The following is a 22,216-nucleotide window of genomic DNA, read 5'->3' as shown; positions in this document are numbered from 1 at the left end:
CTCAGTCCGGAAATGGAAAATTTGGGAAATACAAAAAGGCACAGAAATAAAAATAATAAAAAATAAATAAAATTAAAAAAAAGATTATTTTCATGACCTAATAAAAATAACTGTACTCCAAAAATATGATTTTTTTCCCCTTAGTCTTTTGTCTCCTTGCTCTTTTTAGAGGATAGCCAATCTATTGCCAGCATGGTACTACAACTTTCGAGTTACCATGGTCACATGGGGAGACCCGGAATTGAGCTGTTGTGACAGCTCCACCATCAGCTTCATAACAGGTGAGTGGTGTGTGGGAACTGCTTCCAGGGGGAGAGAGGGCTGTTTTGAGGAGTTTCTGAAGAGATGCACCTCCAGAAATTTCGAGTTGTTCACCTGGCACTGATCGAGCATCAGTTCCACGGACGACAGTATGCTTAATTCTGTAAATTCATTATTTGTTTAAATGATAGTCTTTAAACATTAAAATATGTTTTTATTCTGAGTTACTGTCCTTTATGTGCTCCATTCGGAATTGATGAGAATAGAGTTGTAGCAGACAGAGCTTTTAGCTTCACACTGAGATGAATTGATTGTAGCCATTCCATGATGATATTTGCTAGAGTGCCTTCGTCTCCTTATTAATTAAGCCATTTTTAAGGTCACAGACTGATGGCAGTGTTGTCCATTGCAGGAGTGAAAATAGGCTTTGGAGACAGGTGGACCTGGGTTTGAATCACGGATCGGCCATCTACCCTGTGTAACCTGTGCATGTTAACTTTCCTAAGCCTCAGCTTTTTAAAGTGTTAAATGGATATGATAATGATACCTATTATTCTTTTCCATTTAAATATGTCCCTTAGGGGACACCTGAGTGGCTCAGTCGGTTAGGCATCTCACTCTTGATTTGGGGTCAGGTCATGATCTCAGGGTTGTGAGATCAAACCCTGCATCGAGCTCCACTCTGGGCATGGAGCCTGCTTAGGATTCTCTCTCTCCCTCTCCCTCTGCCCCTCCCCTCACCCCCCCCTCTTTAAAAAAAAAATACATTACTTAGTGAAATATGTGGCACAAAGTTTAAGTACTTAAACAACTGTTAGCTCATTATCATATAACAGAGATAGCAGAGGTGGTCAGAGAAGACAACGAGAAGGGGAAATTCATCAAAGAAACATTAATCCTTTTTGAACCCTATTTGCACTAAGATTTTTCAGGAACTTTTGGTTGGACTACAAGGCTCTAATCAGTGTTATGCTGAGAGAAGAAACAAGAAAAACATGTCTAGGTGAAAGATAATGTTAGCAAAATACTTTCTTCTCTGGGCATTTAGTTTTATTCCATCAAACTTTACCAGAATGAAAGAAAATGGAAAGAAATTAATCATGTGAGGGCACCTGGCTGGCTCAGTTGGTAGAACATGCGACTTTTGATCTTGGGGTTGTGAGTTCAAGCCCCACATTGGGCATAGAGATGATTTTATTAAAAATAAAATCTTAAAAAAAATTAATCATGTGAATTCTTACACTATCCACGTACATAGAACATCCCCTTCTTTTAAGAGCCAATATCTAGAGCTCCCTGTGTTCCAGATGTTAACAGTAATGCTAGAGTAGAAAAGTGAAAAAACACCAAAAAGGTAGAAAATACCAACTATGTGACAAGTACTGTGTTAGCTTCTTGACTATATTAATAATTGCGTACTTAAATTTAATTAAATTTTACCATATAAATAATTCATACAGCTTAACTTCATTGACATTGCCTCTCTGAGAATATTCTTTCCTTCTCAGACAGAGCAGATGTCTGGAAAAAGCCCAGACTTTGCATCTGAACACTTGATTTGAGCAGACCGGGCTCTGCAAAATTCTAGCAGTCGAACTCGGGGCAAATTATCTTAATGATCCTGGACTTCTCTTTTCTCGTTGGCAGAATTCAAAATGCTACCTAACAACTGGCTAATAGAGCAAAATCAGGTTTATTAGAACTCACTGCAATAAGGCAGAAAACTGCCTTGATGGGCTCTTTGCAGTGTCTCTGAAGGGGGACATCAGAAATGAAAAATTAACAGGATTTGGAGTTCTGGACTCAAGTGGTGGGGGTGTGCCTTTCAAAGCTGGGAACTGACCAGGATCTGGCAAAGGTGATGGACCCAGCAAATCTGAATAGTTATAAGGTCAATAAGTGAGCTACTTGCCTAGGTGAGCAGTCTATTATCTCCAATAAATTGATCTCTGGGAATTTCTTATCTTTTCCTGGGACAATCTCCTAAGGCATGCTGACATTGGTAGTTCATGGTCTCCTCTAAGCATATTAACACAGACAGTCAATTCTCACATCTATAAAATGGGTATAATGGAATTTCACAGGTAGTGTGAGAAATTACGTAATAAAATGACTATTAAAATATATATGGTGGCTGACTTTTATTTTTATACTTATTTTTAAAAACCGGTTGAAATTTTAGCTTTGTCTCGTTTTGTTTTTCTTCCCTCATTTCAAGTTTAAAGCAAACAAGGATAGCATACTTCTCTTACGTAGGTTTTTTTTTTTTTAAGATTTTTATTTTTTTTATTTGACAGAGAGAGACAGCGAGAGAGGGAACACAAGCAGGGGGAGTGGCAGAGGGAGAAGCAGGCTTCCCACAGAGCAGGAAGCCCGATGCGGGGCTCGATCCCAGGACCCTGCGATCATGACCCGAGCCGAAGGCAGACGCTTAACGACTGAGCCACCCAGGCGCCCCACTATGTTTTTAGTTGTGAGCCAAAATGCCAAATCGTGTGATATAAAAGGATATAGGAATAAAATATCTGAATAAGATGTGATTTATTAGGACCTCAGGTCCCCTGTCTTTGTTAGGCAACTTTGTCTGCAAGTCAAATGCATAGTAATCATGCTAGTGTACCAAATAATGTTTAATAAACAAATAGTGACATCTTGTGGCCTTTCAGCACTATGCTGCATTTTAAAGCGACCATACAGAGTATAAAAATCTAAAAACTTGGTTAATACCTGTGAGGGGAGCTATACACTTCTGGGTTCGCAATTTTAAATACATTTCTCGCCCTTACTAGAATTAGGACATGAGAAAATATCCTTTGAAGAAATGTAAGTATAGATATATACATATAATGAAGTACAGAGAAATATATTAAGAGAAAAGAAGCCAAAGGTATTATTCTTTTTATTAGACTATTCTGAAATAGGATGCAGTTTTGTGTTACTTGCTAGATACATTACTGGTATTTCAAGATTTTATTGTCAAACATATAGAAGTACTACTCTAATTTCACATGAAACAGTATTTTTTTTAAACATTTAATTTTTTTTTTTTTAAGATTTTATTTATTTGCGAGAGAGACAATGAGAGACAGAGAGCATGAGAGGGAGGAGGGTCAGAGGGAGAAGCAGACTCCCCGCTGAGCAGGGAGCCCGATGCAGGACTCGATCCCGGGACTCCAGGATCATGACCTGAGCCGAAGGCAGTCGTTTAACCAACTGAGCCCCCCACGTGCCCTGAAACAGAAATGTTTTTTACTCTATATATTACAAATCTCTTCAGTGAATAATTGTTCTTGAAAGCATAGTTATGAGTGCTTGTTATGAGTACTTGTAGAATCTTGAGGAAAATGAATCTTCATGGTTTATGGAAATTCTCCTCCAAATATTTCAGCTGGTTTTGTGCTGTCTTTCAGAATGGAACACCTGTTTGTCTTCAAACCAACATACACATGGACTTTAAATTCAACTGTGAATGTGTTTCCTAAAAATCTTCAGAATTATCAGTTAGTTTAAAAAATAATTAAAATACGCTTTGAGAGCTCATAAATTACAAATCTTCTAAAGAACTCTCCTCCCCACTAGAGATAATTTAAATTTAAATGTGTGAGAAAACTAAAAAATTAATAAACTCAGTGTTAGATTTTAGCAAAGAGCCCTTCCTGCCTTCCCTTGTTACTTGTTTCAGCAACATTTAGTTAGAGCCCACTTTTTGCAAAGCTTTGGTTAGACACTATCAATGATATTGCCTTATTATTTTATAGAAACAATAATTATTTTCTGTCCCTCTAATTGTTGACCCTATTGTCCTTTATTTCCATAAACATCTTTGCTGCACCACAAGTAAAAATTTACTCTTATAGGACCCCAAATTTTCCAGTACTGCTTGGAAAATAAGTTCAGCCACACCTTATACTATTAATTTATTGATACAAGTGTACTCAAAGAAGTGAACATTTCAGGAATCTTTAACCATGAAATTTGTATAAAGACCCGATATCCTCAGGTACAGATGGGTCTGACTGCCTTGTGTCTGAGCCATACAAGGTGGGGCCCCAGGAAACAAGTGTCCACCTTTTACCACCAACCTTCACATACTACTGAGAGGTCCAGGGATCCCCAGGACCATCATATGGTGTGAACTTTAATTCTCTAAATTAACTCCACATGAGATTTCATGCTCTGTTGAGAAGTACTTTAATTATTGTTAGTCTCTTAAACTAAAGTGCACCTCTTTCTTTCCTTTAGCCCCAGTTGCTCCGGAAATCACATCTGTGGAGTATTTCAACAGTCTGTTATATATCAGTTGGACATATGGTGATGACAAAACTGACCTCTCCCATTCTAGAATGCTACACTGGATGGTTGTTGCAGAAGGAAAGAAGAAAATTAAAAAGAGTGTATGTTTCTTTGAATCCCAGTATGGGGCATCTGAACATTCATTTACATAAACTATTGAAAACCATTAAGCAGACATTTATTGAAACATTAAACAAATGTCTTATGCTTGTTGGCACTGTTTTAGGCTCCGATGATAGGACAGTAAAATTTGAATTCTTCCTTTCAGAGAGTTTACCTTTTACTCTTTAATAGTGAGCTGTACTAGTTATAACTAGTAATTCATTTATATTTAAAGTTAAGATTTGAGTTTTTCCTTCAGGATGTCAAACTTTTTTTTTTTTTAAGATTTTATTTATTTATTTGACAGAGAGAGACACAGCGAGAGAGGGAACACAAGCAAGGGGAGTGGCAGAGGGAGGGGGAGAAGCAGGCCTCCCGAGGAGCAGGGAGCCCAATGCAGGGCTCGATCCCAGGACTCTGGGATCATGACCTGAGCCGAAGGCAGACACTTAACCATCTGAGCCACCCAGGTGCCCCATAGTAATTCATTTATATTTAAAGTTAGGATTTGAGCTTTTCCTTCAGGATGTCAAACATTTTCAAGAAAACCACAGTGAATATGTTTTAAAATTTTCTCCATGTATCACCAATGCCTAAATATTTGAGTACGTTGGAAATACTGATTTCTTTTCTTCTGCTTTATTAAACTATTTGGCATTACATTAGTTAAGGTACAGACTAAATTACTGGAAAAAAAACAACAAAAAACAAAACTCGAAGATTGTGGCTCAAAGAAAATAAAAGTTTGTTTCTCTCGTGCGGGCACAGGACTATGAGGGCACCTTTGCTGTAAGGGATCAATCATCCAGGGGTCCAGATTCTTTCTATCCTGTTGTTCCATCTACCACGGTGTAGTCTTCATTTGCATGGGTGAACCTGCACAGTTATTAGATCCATATTCTAGCCTGTGGGGAGAGGAAAAGACAAGGTGTGGTAGCCCAGCACTTCCTGGGTGTGGACAGAATTATAAGCTGCCCGTGTGACTTCCACTGACAATCGATTGGTCAGAGGTGGATCACACGGTCCCCTCTAACTATAAGGGAGACTGGGAAATTCCGTCTTTCATTAAGAAGCCAGGTGGCTGTAGACGTGACTAGGTTTCTTCGGAGCTTCCCAGCTAGGGCTGAGTAATGTATACATCAGTGGCAACCCAGCAAATGCCTTTTCTACAATTTGCTGTGAAGATGAGGAAAAATATCAGAGGAATACCTATTCCAAATAGAAAATTAATTGCAGGGCGCCTGGATGGCTCAGTTGGTTAAGCGACTGCCTTCGGCTCAGGTCATGATCCTGGAGTCCCGGGATCGAGTCCCACATCGGGCTCCCTGCTCGGCAGGGGGTCTGCTTCTCCCTCTGACCCTCTCCCCTCTCGTGCTCTCTCTTTCATTCTCTCTCTTTCAATTAAATAAATAAAATCTTTAAAAAAAAAGAAAAAAGAAAACTAATTGCAAAAAATATTCTGATAGGTATTATGCATTTTTAGAGCTACCTTGCATTTGGCTCAGTTGAGGAATTTATAACATTTTCAAAGGAAACAAAGTATCCATAAGGTTGTGATCAACTGTAGATTGATTACACAGAACAGAGAGGGAATGCCTGCTATAGCCCTGTCGTTGTTTGGAGTGGTATTCTAGTTCAAGTTCATTAGAAGTTTAAACCCTTGATTTTGATGGATCTTGCAGGTCACACGCAATGTCATGACTGCAATTCTCAGCCTGCCTCCAGGAGATATCTACAACCTCTCAGTAACCGCTTGCACAGAACGAGGAAGTAATACCTCCATGCTCCAGCTTGTCAAGCTAGGTAAGAAGAATGCACATGCGCGTGAGTGTGTATGTGTGTGTGTGTGTGTGTTGACAATAGTCATGTCCAGAGAACTGGTGTTTGCATCTCTTGATTTGTCATGTCTTCTCAATTCAGTGAAATAACAGAAAAATGGTTCACTCTCTTTTGTAAGTGTAAAATAAACATGTATACTACTAAATGAGTTAAGTTCAACTTATGAGTTTTCATGAAAGAAATTTTTACTCTGCTGAAAGACAGGAGTATTCACCATCATTAGTGAGATTAGAGAAACCAAGGAGTCTGAGGAATTTAGAGGAGACAAGATTTTAGAGATTATCTAATATGGTGTTCTCAACCCTATCAGACACCATTCCTTCTCATAGGAGCATTATGTGATGCCCTCTTTAATAACTCAAATTGAAATTCGTACATAAAATAACCCACATATTGATTTTTTATGTTGATATAATGTCCTAACTCTAATCTAAAACCAAGATAAAATTTAAAAAATATATAACAAAATTGTATGGATCCCCTATGTACTTGTTCAGATACAGTTCTTCTGTAGTCATAATGAAATTGCCTGTGACTACAAATAATTAAAATGAACAAGTTTGAGTTTACAAGATGCAAAGGAATCGGTAGTCCTTCCGTACAAGTATAAAAGTAAATGAAAAAGTGAGTAAAATAACTGAGCAAGCATAAGTACAGGTGGACCCTTGAATAAAACCTAGTGTTATGATAAGAGACTAGGTATATTTGCATATGATGAGAGAAAGAGGAAAATAACCTTAATTAAAGTAAAAGAGAACATGCCAAGAAAAATAATGGGCTGTGGATGATGGAAAATGAGGAAAGTATAATATTCTTGCAAATGAGCTAGAAATTATTGTGTAGTGTCGTGTCAAAATTATTTATATTATGAAATACAACTAGGAAGTGACACTGTTTAACACAAAACGCATCTTCTACATTCAACAGTCTTCCATGTAGCGAGGTATACATTTAGTTTCTGATACATAAAGGGACCTCAGAGATAAGAGTCCAAGATCAGCAGCAGGCAAAAGAGAATAGATTGGCAAACTGTTGTGGGGTAGTTTCAGTGTACGATGGGCAAGCTGGAAACAAATGCACTTCAATGTGTCATTTTCACAGCAGAGATCTCCTCTTCATATTTCGAAAATGAAAAGTATAGAGAATAGCAATACAAATATTTTCAAAACACTTAATGCAACTTACTGACATCACTGCTTCAGACGTCTGCTAATTTAGACTCTGTATCTAAGCCTATTCATAAGAGTGTCAAATTGTCACGGTTACTACATATGTTCAGATGTGCAGCTGTAAGTAAAGATGGATCCAGGGGGAGGGCCGCCTGGGTGGCTCGGTCAGTTAAGCAGCTGACTCGTGGTTTTGGCCAGATCATGATCTCAGGGTCATGAGATCAAGCCCCAGGTTGGGTTCTGCACTCAGCATGGAGTCTGCTTCAGAGTCTCTCCTTCTTCCTCTGTCCCTCCTCCCTATGAGTGCACTCTCACTCCCTCTCTCTCTCTCAAACAAATAAATAAAATCTTTTTTAAAAAAGAAGAAAAGTCTGATCCAGGGTGTTTTATAAGAAGCTCAGACACCCTGAGTAGCATTTGCTGGCAGTGATGTACCTTTAGAAAACTCTTAGAAAATCCCAAACAAAACAAAACACAGTCTTCCTTAGTTTCCCCAATAGTTGTGTTTCACTGTAATTCAGTGCATAAGACACTAGTCTTAAATCTTTGTGTGTGTGTGTGTGCCTCATATTTGCCATTGGAAAAATTAAATCCTTGCACTGGAACCCTTTAAAATTAAATAGGTAGTTGGAAATATATAACACGTTAAATAGATACTATGGGCAGAAAAAGCAAATTATTGAATAATTTGTAAATAACACCTAATTCTTCTTCATGACAACTTTCTTCTAAATTATTTTACCTAACTTCTTGAAAAAAATTCCCAAGATTATCATGTGGTAAAGTACTTGCAGTTATATTTATAACGTATCTATAACTGGTGTGACATTACAAAGGTATATGAGATGTGGGACATGGGACAGTTTTTCCGTTTGGAGCTTTCTTGATCATTTCAGGACATCTAGCACTTCTGCTTCCTGCCCACAGAAGGCCAGTTAGCAACCTTCCCTGTGACTATTAAAAACATTCCTGCAAACTTACAAACACCTTCCCACTGAGAACCACAAGTTCAATTTCATTCACTGCAGGCAATCTGCTCTTCTTCCCCAGCTATCTATACTTCAATTCTAGGAATGCGAAGATCATCAGCTTCCAACCTTGTATGATCTTTCTATTAAGAAAAAATTGCCTGCCTATCCATTCCAACTGTTATGTCTGATTTTGTCCTCCGTGGACATAAAAATCAGTTCAAAACTTGTTTCTAGGTAACTGGAATTGCTTAAAGATTATGCTCACTTTCCCCATGCCTTTCTTTTCCCCAGCTTCATGATGACAGGAATCTGTAAGTGTTTCTTGGGTCCTAGCTGATTTCTCTAACTCATTTGGTCTTTTTTAGTCTTCCTCGAAGTTCAAAGCTAGGTCTTACCAAAGTAGCATTCAGTGAACCTATTGCGAGCTTCACTGTTATTTTTCATTTTTTATTTTTTATTTTTTACATCATGGCTGATATATGATCAGGAGTATGAGTTAAAATCATGAGCTGATACAACTATACTCACACTACAAAGGAGTAGGAGTGAAAATCATGATAGTTCCTAAATTTATCATGAGCTTTCGAGCCTCCATGTCTCCCTGTTAATAGATGGAACTACCTAAACCACTTTAGAAAGGCCCTTTAAACTTTTCAAGAAGAGAAGGCAAGTTTCCATAGAAATTATTTCTTGGAATCAGCAAGGTTTTCCCTTTTGTGATCTAAATATAAGGTGAAATATTGCCTCTCTATTGTTCCTCTCTGAAACTAAGACAATGTATATATACTGGGCCTGAACTCAGCCTTTTTCCCCCCTGAAAACTAAATAACCTCACTTTTTATCCATTTGTCTAATAGTCTATTTTCTATTCTAGTAATCGCATTATTGCGGTTTTTCAGCTCTTCCAATTTCCCATAACACACAAGGCCTTGCCTACTTCAGATGTTCAATAGATACTCATCAAACCACACTGCAACCACAGACCTCAAAGTTGGAAATAATATTGCAAGTTTTACCTTTCAGAGAAGTAAAATAACATTTCACTTTAGTAATAACTGATTGCAGGTATTTTGTATTTCACAAAACTTTCATTCTAGTCACTTTATGTTTCCTTATGGCATTCATGTGGTATACGGAGAAGTCATATTAATTCTACTTTACGGAAACATGCAGCTTTGGCACACAGATTGTTAGGGCTTGTTTGGATCAGAATGATGTTGTTAGAGCTGGGACCAAAGCTGGCTGGGCTGGGGCATCTGGGTGGCGAAGTCGGTTAAGCATCCAACTCTTGATTTCGGCTCCGGTCATGATCTCAAGGCTGTGAGATCAAGCCCTGTGTCCGGCTCCGAGCTGGGTGTGGAGCCTGCTTAAGATTCTTTCTCTCCCTCTCCCTCTGCTCTCCCTCCTCCCTCTCTAAACAAACAAACAAACAAACTGGTTGGGCTAACCTTTCGTTCAGTTTCGCTGTGATAAAAGCCTCTTTGTTCTACTTGCCATCATGGAGGGCAGAATTGACATCTGTGGGGAAAAAACAGGCTACTGATGAATCCAGTATAATATAACTTAATCCAAGATGGCATGTACAAGGATAGAGAGCCCTCAAACAATTGCCAAGGATTTTCAGCTATTATATCCTCAATAAGCATCGACGAGAAGACCCTACCAACAGTGGTGCTGTTTGCGGGGCATTGAGCCAGTCATCCTATTAAGAATTTAGGTTGCCAGGAGTCTCACGGTATCATGGTGGTGTGTGATGACAGCTCTTTTTGGCAGTCAGTACAAATATCAATCAAATCTGCACTAAGACGTGTCATTTTACAAGAACTTATTTGTTGACATGCAACCATGGCTTCAACCAGCAACCAGTCATAACTTCTGGTCTTGGTGAATCCACTTAAAACTCTGAGCCAACCTGAAGAGGATTTGGTAAGTTTACATCAGATGATCAACCATTTTAAAAAAAAAAAGGAAAGAAATAAGGAGGGGGAGTGTTGGGCATATCACAAAATAGCTCTATGGTAGTGGAGTATCCATTCATTCATTCATTTAATGAATACATACAGAGAACCTTGTAAGAATTGTCCAGTTGCCAGACTACTTGTAGTAGTGAATTCAAAGGGCTACTTTCAGTTTCAAGGAACTTATGATCTGCTGTGTACTGTACTAAAACAGGGCAGTGTGGGACAGATTGCATATGCAGCAAAACCTTTCTCTGAGAATGCAATGATGAGAGATACGAATAACAAGAAAGGATCTGCCATGAAAAGTTTGGAAAAAGGCATGCTAAGCAGAGGGAATAAGCAGAGGCCAGATTATATAGGATTTCTAAGAAGATGGAGTTGAGATTTTATTTTGAATGCAATAAGAGAGCATGGAGAGAATTAAAAATAAACAATCTAACATATTTAAAATAATCCTTCTGGTTGCTCAAGGGAGGAATGATTGTTGGGTCACCAATGAAGACAGGGAGACCAATTAAGGGACCATGTGTCTTAAGCTTAAAAATAGCACTCTAGGGGCACCTGGATGGCTCAGTCGGTTGGGCAGCCAACTCTTGATTTTGGCTCAGGACGTGATCTTAGGGTCATGGGAACAAGCCCCATGTTGGGCTCTGTGCTCAGTGTGGAGTCTGCTTGAGATTCTCTCTCCCTCTGCCCCTCCCCCTCTCTGTCTCTCTCTCTCTCTCTCTCTCAAATAAATAAATAAATCTTTAAAAATAGCATTCTAATTCAATAAGTTCCATGGGAAATTAAGGCAACTTTGACTTAAGTGGTAATAATGGAGAAAAATGGACAGAATTCAGGAGTTATTTTGGACCTTGTGTCCACAGAGCTTTCTGGTGGGGTGAAAATAGGAAATAAGAGAAAGGGAAATTAAGAATGACTTTCAGGCTTTGCTCTTGAGCAATTAGGGTGGATGGTGGTACAATTCACTGAGGTTGAGGACTAAAGAAACTAGAAGAGGAATAAATTGAGGGTATGGTGAGAAGCACAGATTCTTCTTTGGACATAAAAAAATTGAGAGGACATCCAAGTACAGTTGTCAAATAAAATGATTATTGTTATGTGTCTAGAGATGAAATCAGGGGAGAATTCTGGACTGGAGATAGAAATTTTGGAGTGTCTGGATGAGATCACTAACTAGTAAGCAGAAATAGAAAAGAACCACTCCAGCACTTAGACATTGAGCAGAGCAGGAGTCAGCAAGAGACACTGGGATGGTACAGCCAATGAGGTCAGAGAAAACCAGAAACAGAATGTATACACCATCACTGTCAAAATTCTGCAGTATCCTGACCGCAGTTGTGTTCAGACAGGTTCAAGATAAGGTAACTTCAGTCCTTTGAGGTGCTAGGAGAGATTTGGAGATAATTCAGTACAATGCCTTCATTTGAGCAACTTGGAACCTAGAGAAGTTTGACTTTACATATTGTTGAGTCTGGATGGAGAAACAGTGATTCAGCCCTTTTTATCCACCTGCTGCTTATGTCTTCCTGGATTTGGAGTGTATTTTTTTTTCTAAAAACTTCATTTTTTAGTGAACCCTTCTAACAGAGCTGGGAGGTGTTTCACACCACTTGGGTGGCTTTCTCTGTTCCTCTTTTGGAATTTGGGTATTAATAACATTAGTTTGATTTTCTTAATCTCAATCACGAAAGGTTTTATATAAATTAGAAATCTTTAAAACATAGTTTGATTATAAATAAAAAAGAATCAAAATACTTTTAGATGTTAGGAATTTGGGGCATATTACAATCTCTCTCTTTCTCTTTCATAATATTTCAGTAGGTTACAAATAATTATTTACACTTTGATGAAAAGTAATTTCTGACTTTATAAAAGCCCAGCTATTACACAGTGCTGCCCTTCATGATCTCACTCTCAGTTGAGAAAATTTGTTTATTCTTATGTTGAAATCATTGAGTTTACAATTTTAGAAATAGTTGCTTGGATATATGCAGTCCTTATTTTTCGCAGGAAGTGAGTTAAGTGTTGTAAGTCAGAACACACTGAAGTCTAAAGTACCTCTCCCTATCCACCCGTGCCCTTTTCTCGGATCCTCTCTTAGTAAGGGACTACCTTGTTATCCCTCTCACCCCCCACCAAAAAGAAACGAATTTAATAAGATACAAATGTGACTAAATTGTGTCAATGTAGCACTGAGAAAAGGAAAGAAAGGTGGATGAATGAATGCATGGAAGGGTAGGGAAGGAGAAAGTGAAAGAAGAAAGAAAATATGCATATCCATTCTATCCATCCATCCATCTATATTTATTTACTTACTTACTTATGGGCTGCCAGTCAGAAAAAAGCTAATAAATTAAGATACTGTACTTTTAAAAAATTAATTCAGCTCAAGCCCCACGTTGAGCTCCCCTCTCAGTGGGGGAGTCTGCTTCTCCCTCTCCCTCTCTCCTTGCTCATGCTCTCTCTCTCTCTCTCAAATAAATTTTAAAAAATAAAAAATTAATTCATTCTATACATCAACAAATATTTATTTAGCATTTACTATGCGCTACATACTAATCTAGGTGCTGAGAATACAGAAATGAACAAAACTGATAAAAATTTCTACCTTCATTCTAGTGGAGAAAAAGAGACAATAAACATAAATATAAGGATGCCAGATGGTTACGCATGTTATGGAGAAAAAATGAAGCAGTGAAAAAAGTGTTATGGGGAGTAGGGTGCAATTTTTGTAGGGGGTGGCATAGGTTAAGCTTCATGGTGAAGGTGGTATTTCAGTCAAAACCTGAAGGAGGTGAGGCAGTGAGCCAAACAGATAACTGGGAGGTTTTGTAGGCAGAGGGAACCACAGGTGCAAAGCTCCAGAAGCAGTAGTGTACCTGGAAGGTTCAAGGAAAAGTCAGGAAGACAGTATGGCTGAAGTGGAAGGAACAAGGGGAAGAGTAATAGATAAAAGGACAGAGAGGTAACAAGGGAACAGATCATGTAGGGTCATTGAATAGACGTTTCATTCCAAGTGAGATGGTACTGCACTGGATGGTTCAAGGGACAGAGTCACATGACCTGACAAGTTTCACAAGATCACTTTGGTATGAAATAGAGTGTTCAGGAATCGAGGTAAAATGGGAAAGCAGATAGATAAGGTGACCATACATTCGAGTTACCACAGATAATACCAGTTTACACCTGCTATGGATCAGTTAAAGGCCAGTCACCCTCTTTTGCAATCCTTTTCTTCCCCCAAAAGTATTTCAATTTGGACACTTCTGATAAATTACATAGTTAACTGAAAGTTAGGAGGCTATTGCATCTATCCAAATAAGGGATTATTCTTGCCTGCACCAGGGTGGTAGCGATGAAGGTGATGAACAGTGATCAGATTCAAAATTTATCTTGAAGATGAAGCTGAGAGAGTCCACTGCTGGATTTAGATGTTGTCTATGAACGAATGAAGTAAGTCTTGAGAGATGCCAAGATATGGGTCCTGAGCAGTCAGAAAGGAAGATTATGGGAGAGGCAGATTTGGGTGAAAGACCAGAAGCTGAGGTTTGGATGCATCAATATTTGAAGGTGTCTGTTAAGCATTAAAGAACAGATGTTGAGTGGGCAGTTAAAGGAGCTTGGATTCTGGGAGATTTCAGAACTGGGAAGTATAAATTTGAAGGTAGTCAGGAAACAGACTTGATGAGGTCATCAGGGAATGAATTAAGGAAAAAGAATGCTATCTATGGACTGAGCCCTGGCACTCCAGCTTTAAGAAATGGAGGTGGTGTGAGGGAACCAGTAAAAGAGCCTGAGAAGGAATGCCCGTGAAGTAAGAAAGAACACAAAGCAGTGTGATGTCCAAAGAACCAAGCAAAGAAAGTGCTTAATTGATCAACTTGTCGAGCCTGCTGGTAAGTCAAGTAAGATGTGGAACGAGAATTGACTGCTGACGTGAGCAACGCAGAAGTCATTGGTGATTTGGGGAGAAGGCATTTGGGTGGAGTGTAGTGAAGACAAAATGTTTCAAATATTAAAAGTAATTCGAGAGAGAATAAAAGGAGAACAACTGAAGACAGCTGGAATAACAAAACTTTTGAGGGGTGTGATTATAAAGAGGAGAAAAAATGAGCAGGAGCTGAAGACAGAATCCAAGAGTTTTTATCTTTTTTGTTGGATTTGTTTTCTTTTTCTTTGTATTTTTTGGAGTGGGTGGAAACAGCTTTTCAATGGGCTGATCAGAATGATTCAACAGAACAGGGAAAATTGATGGGGCAGGATGGTTAGAGATGACACTCGTTAAAATGATGTCCTTGCTTGGGCCAAAAGTGGCAGGACCGTGGGTGCCACTGGAGGGGGCAGCCCGAGACTGGGTGAATCTGTAGTAAGGAAGAGTGACAGAGTATATGGGCACCAATGGGGTAGGCGAGTCAGGTGGGGGCGATGATGGAAGCTTGTGGAAGACTTCTGCTACGGACTTCTTACAAACGTGTTCTTTAGGTTTTCAGAGGATCATGACTGCCATGCTACCCTTCTTGTAGAGTCCTCCATGGCCAACAGCCTCGTGCCAGCATTATCTTCTGGGTTGGGCTGCCAGGCATGTCACTGTTCCATGGCTCCGTCTCATCCCAAGACTAACTGATGCCCCTTCTCGATCTCCTTCTCTCCCATTTCTCACTGTGTTCTTCTGAGTTTCACAGCCATTTGTCAGCTGCCCACAGCCAAGCCACACAACTTCAGCACTTCCTTAAAAGCACTTCTCCTATATACCATAAAGTGACTTGCAGAATTTGTAGGTTTCTGTTCAACATACTGGAAGAATCTGGATGATGGACAGATAGGGCCATGACTGTGCTGTTTGGCACTGATCTCCATGTACAAGCAAGTGCCCACTCTGGAAAAGTTGGTCTTCTAGAAAGAGGAACTTTTCAGGAGGCCCCATCATCCTCAGTTATATGGAAATGAATGGCAAATACCCACATTTTTAGGGAGGAATCCAGGTATAGAAAAGATCCTTAACTAGGCGTACAGAGGTCTGGATCCCAGTTCTTGCTCTCACAGGCAAGTTGTGTTACCTTAGAAAGTGGGTTAGGGGTGCGCCTGGGTGGCTCAGTGGGTTAAGCAGCTGCCTTCAGCTCAGGTCATGATCCCAGGGTCCTGGGATCGAGCCCCATGTTGGGCTCCCTGCTCAACAGGGAGTTTGCTTCTCCCTCACCCTCTGCTACTCTCTCTATCTCTCTGTCAAGTAAATAAATAAAATCTTTAAAAAAAAAAAAAAAGAAAGTGGGTTAGGGCCTCTGGGTTTCAGTTGCCTCGTCTGTAAAGTGAGGGTCTGAACTAAATGATCTTTAATGTCTCTTCCAGTTTCAGAATTTAGTTCATGCCTGAGTTCAGAGTAAAGGCAACAAGGCTAATGATACAATAAGAGTAGTGACCTTTTTCTAAGAATTTGGCAAAAATAACTCCTAACTAAATAAAAATGCTAGGTAAAAAACCATATTCTTGGAACCCAAAAAGGAGGAAGTCGGAAATGTTGTTTTGAAACTAAGTAAGGTTAAATGAGAGCTTTCTTTGAAAAATTTTACTTATCTTTAGAAGTTACCAGAGCTGGTGAAATCATAAAAACACCCAGTGACTCACAGAAGGGGATATTACACTTGCTATCATTAAGGCATAAAGAATTTATTTAAAATGTGATAGAAATCACAGGTATTTCTTTTTTTTTTTTTAAGATTTTATTTATTTGACAGAGAGAGATACAGCGAGAGAGGGAACACAAGGAGGGGGAGTGGGAGAGGGAGAAGCAGGCCTCCTGCCGAGCAGGGAGCCCGATGCGGGACTCGATCCCGGGACCTTGGGATCATGACCTGAGCCGAAGGCAGACGCTTAACGACTGAGCCACCCAGGCGCCCATGGGTATTTCTAATTCCTGAGAAAATCCTATGTTTTGCATATGGAAAGGGCCTGATTATAATGTAATATTTGCCTGAATTTTTTAAATAGTTCCCCATGTTGTTTTTAAATTTTCTCATTACTTATTAAAAGAATCTCCCTAAACTGACAAGAGAATAGGCTTTGTATAGGTTTAGTAAACTTTGGATCTAACCCAGGTTTCTGTTATTTAATGTATATTTTCATCTTCTTAATTTCACTGCCTACCAATCTCAACCCACTATGAATAATTTCTCTAACACTTTTTTTCCCCTTTCAAATAGTGCTTTCTTTTGCGGATGTTGTTTTTGACCAAGCTGAACGTAATTTATGTGGCTTGCACTGTAAAAGTCACAAATGTTTCTTTGACCTAGTTGAATATAAGTTAGGCTTACACTCCTTAAGGTAGAATGGCCTGCTGGGAGGAAAATAAAAAATATATTTATTTTTAAAAGACCGATAATAATATAGACGTTAAAGGCCATCCTTTATGTATGAAAAGGACACTCGCAAATTGCTGTCAGTGATGCTGAGGATTGAAAACAGATTTTATCATATCGATCATTTTTTACAATGTTTTTTTCTATTGAATTCCCCTTATCACCAATGTCACACATTTGTAAAAGGACTCACCAGCTTTAGAGGTATAAACTATAAACAGAATGAAACTAGTGGGCCCTTGTGGATATAATCTTGGCCTCATTAACATCATTCTATCGGCAGCTAAACTGATGGGTCCTATTAAAATAAGAAACAAGGTAATAATTGTCAGAAAAAAAGATGGATTTGAGACAATAAATACATTCTCTTCTGCTCTAACGTGAAATATTACAACCTGACTCCCTTTGGGATTCCCTAGGAAAGGAAGAAATTTGCTGCCAGAGCAAAGAATAAGAGTCAGGCACCAGCCCATCCTTTACCCAAGGTCACCTTCACTCCCCTGAGATCCTAGGGAACAGCTTGAGCCTCTCATAAGCCAATCAAAATTAAACGTAGAGATAGCCTTACAGCTTTCCTTTCTGCCCATGTTCTGTGCCTTGTACTTAATTTCCTTATAAAATTAAGTTGGATTTCCCACTCAAATAGGAGAGGCATTGAAAAGGAAAGAAGAGAAGGAAAAGAAGAGGGCTGAACAGTTGAGTATAACACTGACAATGTTAGAAAGCTCTTAGAGAATATTTTAAAGCCAACAACCCAGTATCTGTACCTTGTTTTGTAAAGAGTCCATCTGTATCCTTTCCCCATATCCACAGGTTTTCCCCTCAAATACTGTGGACTCTGAAGTGATTTTAAACAAAAGGAAATCTGACATTATGAAGCCAGGGAATTTTGAAGAAGCTAAGGTTTAAAATGTCATTTTGAGAAGTAGGAAGTGCTAGCCAGGGGATGTTCTATAACTAATGTCTGCCTGGCTCTTTATATTCTAGAAAGTGTTTTTGTGTGTGTTATCTTAAAGCTCGTTTGCTCTTCAAAACATCATTAAGGCCTTCCTCTCTCTCCCTTTTATGAACTGGACTGGATTTGATGTTTTGAAGAGTAAGAGAACTACATTAGTTTGCTAGAGCTGCCATGACAAAATATCACAGATTGGGTGGCTTAATCAACAGAAACTTATTTTCTCAGAGTTCTGGAGGCGAGAAGTCCAAGATGCAGGTATCAGCAGGTTTGCTTTCTCTGAGGCCTTTCTCCCGGGCTTACAGGTGACCTCACCTTCCATCTGTGTCCTCACATGGTTCGTCTCTCTTCCCATTTGTCTTTGGTTTCTCCTTGTCTGCCCAAATTTCCTGTTCTTATAAGAACACCAGTCAGATTGGATTGAGGTCCACCCTAAGGGCCTCATTTTAACTTACCTCCCTAAAGGCCCTATCTCCAACCACATTCACATTTTTGAGGTGCTGGGGCTTAGGACTTCAACCTAGGAATTTGGGTGAACAGAATTCAGCCCACAACAGAGATGAGAGACCAATAAAAAGGCTTTTCCATGTCATTGTATTCATAATCATGCGAAATTGCCTGAACAATATTTAGACACTACTGGGGCACCTGGGTGGCTCAGTCATTAAGCGTCTGCCTTCGGCTTAGGTCAGGATCCCAGGGTCCTGGGATCGAGCCCCACATCAGGCTCCCTGCACAGCGGAGAGTCTGCTTCTCCCTCTCCCTCTGCTGCACACCCTGCTTGTGTTCTCTCTCTCTCTCTGTCAAATAAATAAATAAAATCTTAAAAAAATATATTTAGCCACTACTCCCTTTTGGTTTTGTGCCTGAGGATGAGAAAGAGGAATCATCTAAGTCATGTTAGGCTATGGAGTTTAGCTGACTTTGCCTTCTTATGAGAGGAGCTAGATAACAGAATGGGGAAACCTCCAACCAGCTTCTGCCAAGAATTTCCACACTTCTGCTCTACCAAACAGGAAAGAATGTTCCAGCCCTGTACTGTATAACTGAAATATAATGAGAGCCAAAGATGTAATTTTAAATTTTCTAATAGCCACATTACAAAATACTAAGAAGAGATAGGTGACATTGAGTTTAATATACCTTATTTAACCAAATCTATCAACGTAGTATCATCCTAACATGGAATTGATATAAAGAATTCTAAATGAAGGGCGCCTGGGTGGCTCAGTTGGTTAAGCGACTGCCTTCGGCTCAGGTCATGATCCCGGAGTCCCGGGATCGAGTCCCGCATCGGGCTCCCTGCTCAGCACGGGGTCTGCTTCTCCCTCTGATCCTCCCCCCTCTCATGCTCTCTCTATTTCATTCTCTCTCTCAAATAAATAAATAAAATCTTAAAAAAAAAAAGAAGCCCTTTCCAATCCAATTACACCTCCACTTATGAAATATTGCAATGACTTTCTTTGTTTCCTTTGGAATAACAGGTGAAATTTCTCTCCAGTACATCTAAGGAAATATACCTGTCACAGAGATCCTAAACAGTCCTCAAGCAGGCGATCTGTGTATGTTACTCATTGACCTAGAGAGCTAATATGCATATGTCTTCCAGAAAAGGATACAGTGATAATGGGTACAGTGACCTTGGAATAATCTATTGCCCCTATATACCACCTGAAAAGAAAATTTTATTACGTGGCTGCTCAAAGGTCCCAGGCCCTTTGGAGGTTTTCCTGAGGATCCTACTTATCACCTAGATCCACATTTTTAGTGAGACCCAAAGAAACCACTACTCCAGTATTCAAGTCATACTCTTTGGACCACTGAAAACACTTGTAATTCATGACGGTCTTTGACTCAGCCACCAAAGCTGATAATTTTACCAATATGATCACTTTAAAAAGACAGAGAGCATCAAAATGTAGCCCCAATGTGTCTGGTCTTGCCTGATGCTTAAATCCTAATACCTCTGATTAATGAATCTTGACTTATGGTTTAAATCAGCCAGTAGAGAAGATTTATTGAACAATTGCAGGTGGCTAGTTCAAGGTGAAAACAAAATAATTTATAACACATGGCCCCTGTTCTTAAAGCATTTAGTAGGACCTAGAAGAATCAGGACTTTACTCACATAGATCAAATAAGGTAATAGAAGGTCAGAGAAGGGATAGATCATCGAGATTGAGTTAACAGACAAGGCTTCAGGGAGAAGAAGACTTTTTCCTGATCTTAGGATGATCCAAGTAGAAGAAAAAGTACACTGAGTTAAGAAAGAGTACTGCTTGGGGGCGCCTGGGTGGCTCAGTCGTTAAGCGTCTGCCTTCGGCTCAGGTCATGATCCCAGGGTCCTGGGATCGAGCCCCGCATCGGGCTCCCTGCTCGGCGGGGAGCCTGCTTCTCCCTCTGCCACTCCCCTGCTTGTGTTCCCTCTCTCGCTGTGACTCTCTCTGTCAAATAAATAAATAAAATCTTTAAAAAAAAAAGAAAGAAAGAAAGAGTACTGCTTGTATGATAGTCAGTGAGAAAACTGGCTTTACCAGGGGAAGCATTTCTGTGCGGGAGGGATGGTGGTGAAGCTGGATGGGTAATATGTGGCCTATGTAAGTAGGATCTTTAACACTTGGCATATTTGGATTTGATGCAATAGTCGTTGATCACAATAGATGATTACACAGATAGGACTTAACGTGAGCAAAGTAGTGTTTCAAGATGATTTAAGCCCTCATTGACGAATGAAGAAAGAACTGATTAAGAGCAGGAAAAAAGAATGAAGAGGCTGTTGTAATGACTGATAAAGTGTGATGACAAAAGCCTGAACATGCAATATAATAAAAGGAATAGACACAATGAAGAGATGACAAGAATTCTTTAAAGATACGCTCTCTGGCACTTGAGAAGCCAGAGAAGAGCCTCAAGCTTGTCAGCCCAGACAAGGGAACGAATGGAGGTGCTCATTAGGAAACATGGAGGGTAGGTGATTGGAAAGGCATGTGTAAAAAGTTGGAGCTGGAGATCAGGACTTGGGCAATGTTCATGTTGGATAGCTAACCTGAGTTTACCTACCCATCAGGAGAAAAAAAAAAAATACAAAGCTGTCCTAAGGAATCTAATCAGTGCAGGAGACTCACTGTGAAGGGCAATTCTCTCATGTGTGTTTTGTAAAGAGAAAAAACCAAGGTTCAGCCTAAAAATCATCCATCTCTGCCCCAGACAACCTCATACTTGCCTTCAAAGGTTCAAGCTCTGCACCAGTCAGAATCACTGGAGGACCTACCCTCTGACTCATACCTATTCGCAGTGACAGTTATAAAGGATGTGGGCAGTGGAAGCTGCCCCCATGTTTCATCAACAGTTTTCATCAGAGGGGAAGTGAGACAGTACAACAGTACAACGTTTGGGGGAATGGACGATCCAGTGCAAATGAGAAAGGGATCCTGACATCTGTTGTGAATTACGCCTGCGCAAGTTGAACCCCACCCCCCTTTCCTCCTTCAACTCTTCTGCCCAACCTCGTCGAGTTGTCTCTGGAAAGAAAACGGCTTTCTTTTTATTTGGACACAAATTTAAGTTGCCTGTGATAAATCACATGAAGGGCGGTTCTGACATACTGCCTGGTTCTGAATAGGGCCGTGATGATGATATTCTAGAAAGAAGATCCAAACCTTCCCACGCAAGGATCATGGACATGTCAAAGGCTTCAGGGGCTTCTTCAAGCACTGCTAAAATCCAGGAGCTAGAGAACAGACTTTGGAGCATGGGACAAATAATAAAAAGAAATCCAAGTAACAAGCACACAGCATGTTGTCCGACAGGGACCCACACGTGGGCAGAGTCTGATGTTCCGTGAACCTGATAGCTAGCTATAGTATGTTCAAATAAGCAAGGTTAAAGACGTCTGACACAGGGTAGCAGGGACTCTGGCTGAAGCACCGGGGTTCAGGCATAGGGCTTTGTGTATTGGAGGAATTCAAGGGAAAGACAACACCCAAACGACAGGGAGGAGGGTAGGAGAGATTCAGGAATGGGGGAACAAGACACAAGACCACTTCCTAAAACTGGGGAACAGACAGGGGTTTGGTCTGAAGCTAACAAATCCCGTGACTCATTTACTGGAAATGAGTACGAAGGGGCACAGTTTACTTGACTAATGGATTAATTTATTGATCTAGATTAAATGTCTAAAAGAAGAAGATAAAGAAATCAGTCCTCTAATATTTTGTTAACCATCCAGTCCCCTTCCATTAATCCTTTTCTTTTTTTTTTTTTAAAGATTTTATTTATTTATTTGACAGAGAGAGTCACAGCGAGA

At 39.7% G+C, this 22,216-nt stretch overlaps 1 protein-coding gene across 1 annotated transcript in view; it reads left to right on the top strand.

The window, feature by feature from the left end:
* PTPRO (protein tyrosine phosphatase receptor type O) overlaps positions 1-22,216 on the top strand; it is a 241,860-nt gene that overhangs the window by 165,765 nt on the left and 53,879 nt on the right. Inside the window, exons 10-12 of the mRNA XM_064591529.1 lie at positions 170-281; positions 4,504-4,655; positions 6,339-6,459. Coding sequence (XP_064447599.1) covers positions 170-281; positions 4,504-4,655; positions 6,339-6,459 — 385 coding nt within the window. The remainder of the gene's footprint in view (positions 1-169; positions 282-4,503; positions 4,656-6,338; positions 6,460-22,216) is intronic.

The sequence above is a fragment of the Mirounga angustirostris genome, unplaced genomic scaffold, assembly GCF_029215605.1.
Source record: "Mirounga angustirostris isolate CCGP_5_RB_7025 unplaced genomic scaffold, mMirAng1.0.hap1 SCAF_5, whole genome shotgun sequence".
Classification (NCBI taxonomy): Eukaryota; Metazoa; Chordata; class Mammalia; order Carnivora; family Phocidae; genus Mirounga; species Mirounga angustirostris.
Note: the sequence above shows the minus strand (reverse complement) of the source record. Positions and strands in the feature narration are given on the sequence as shown.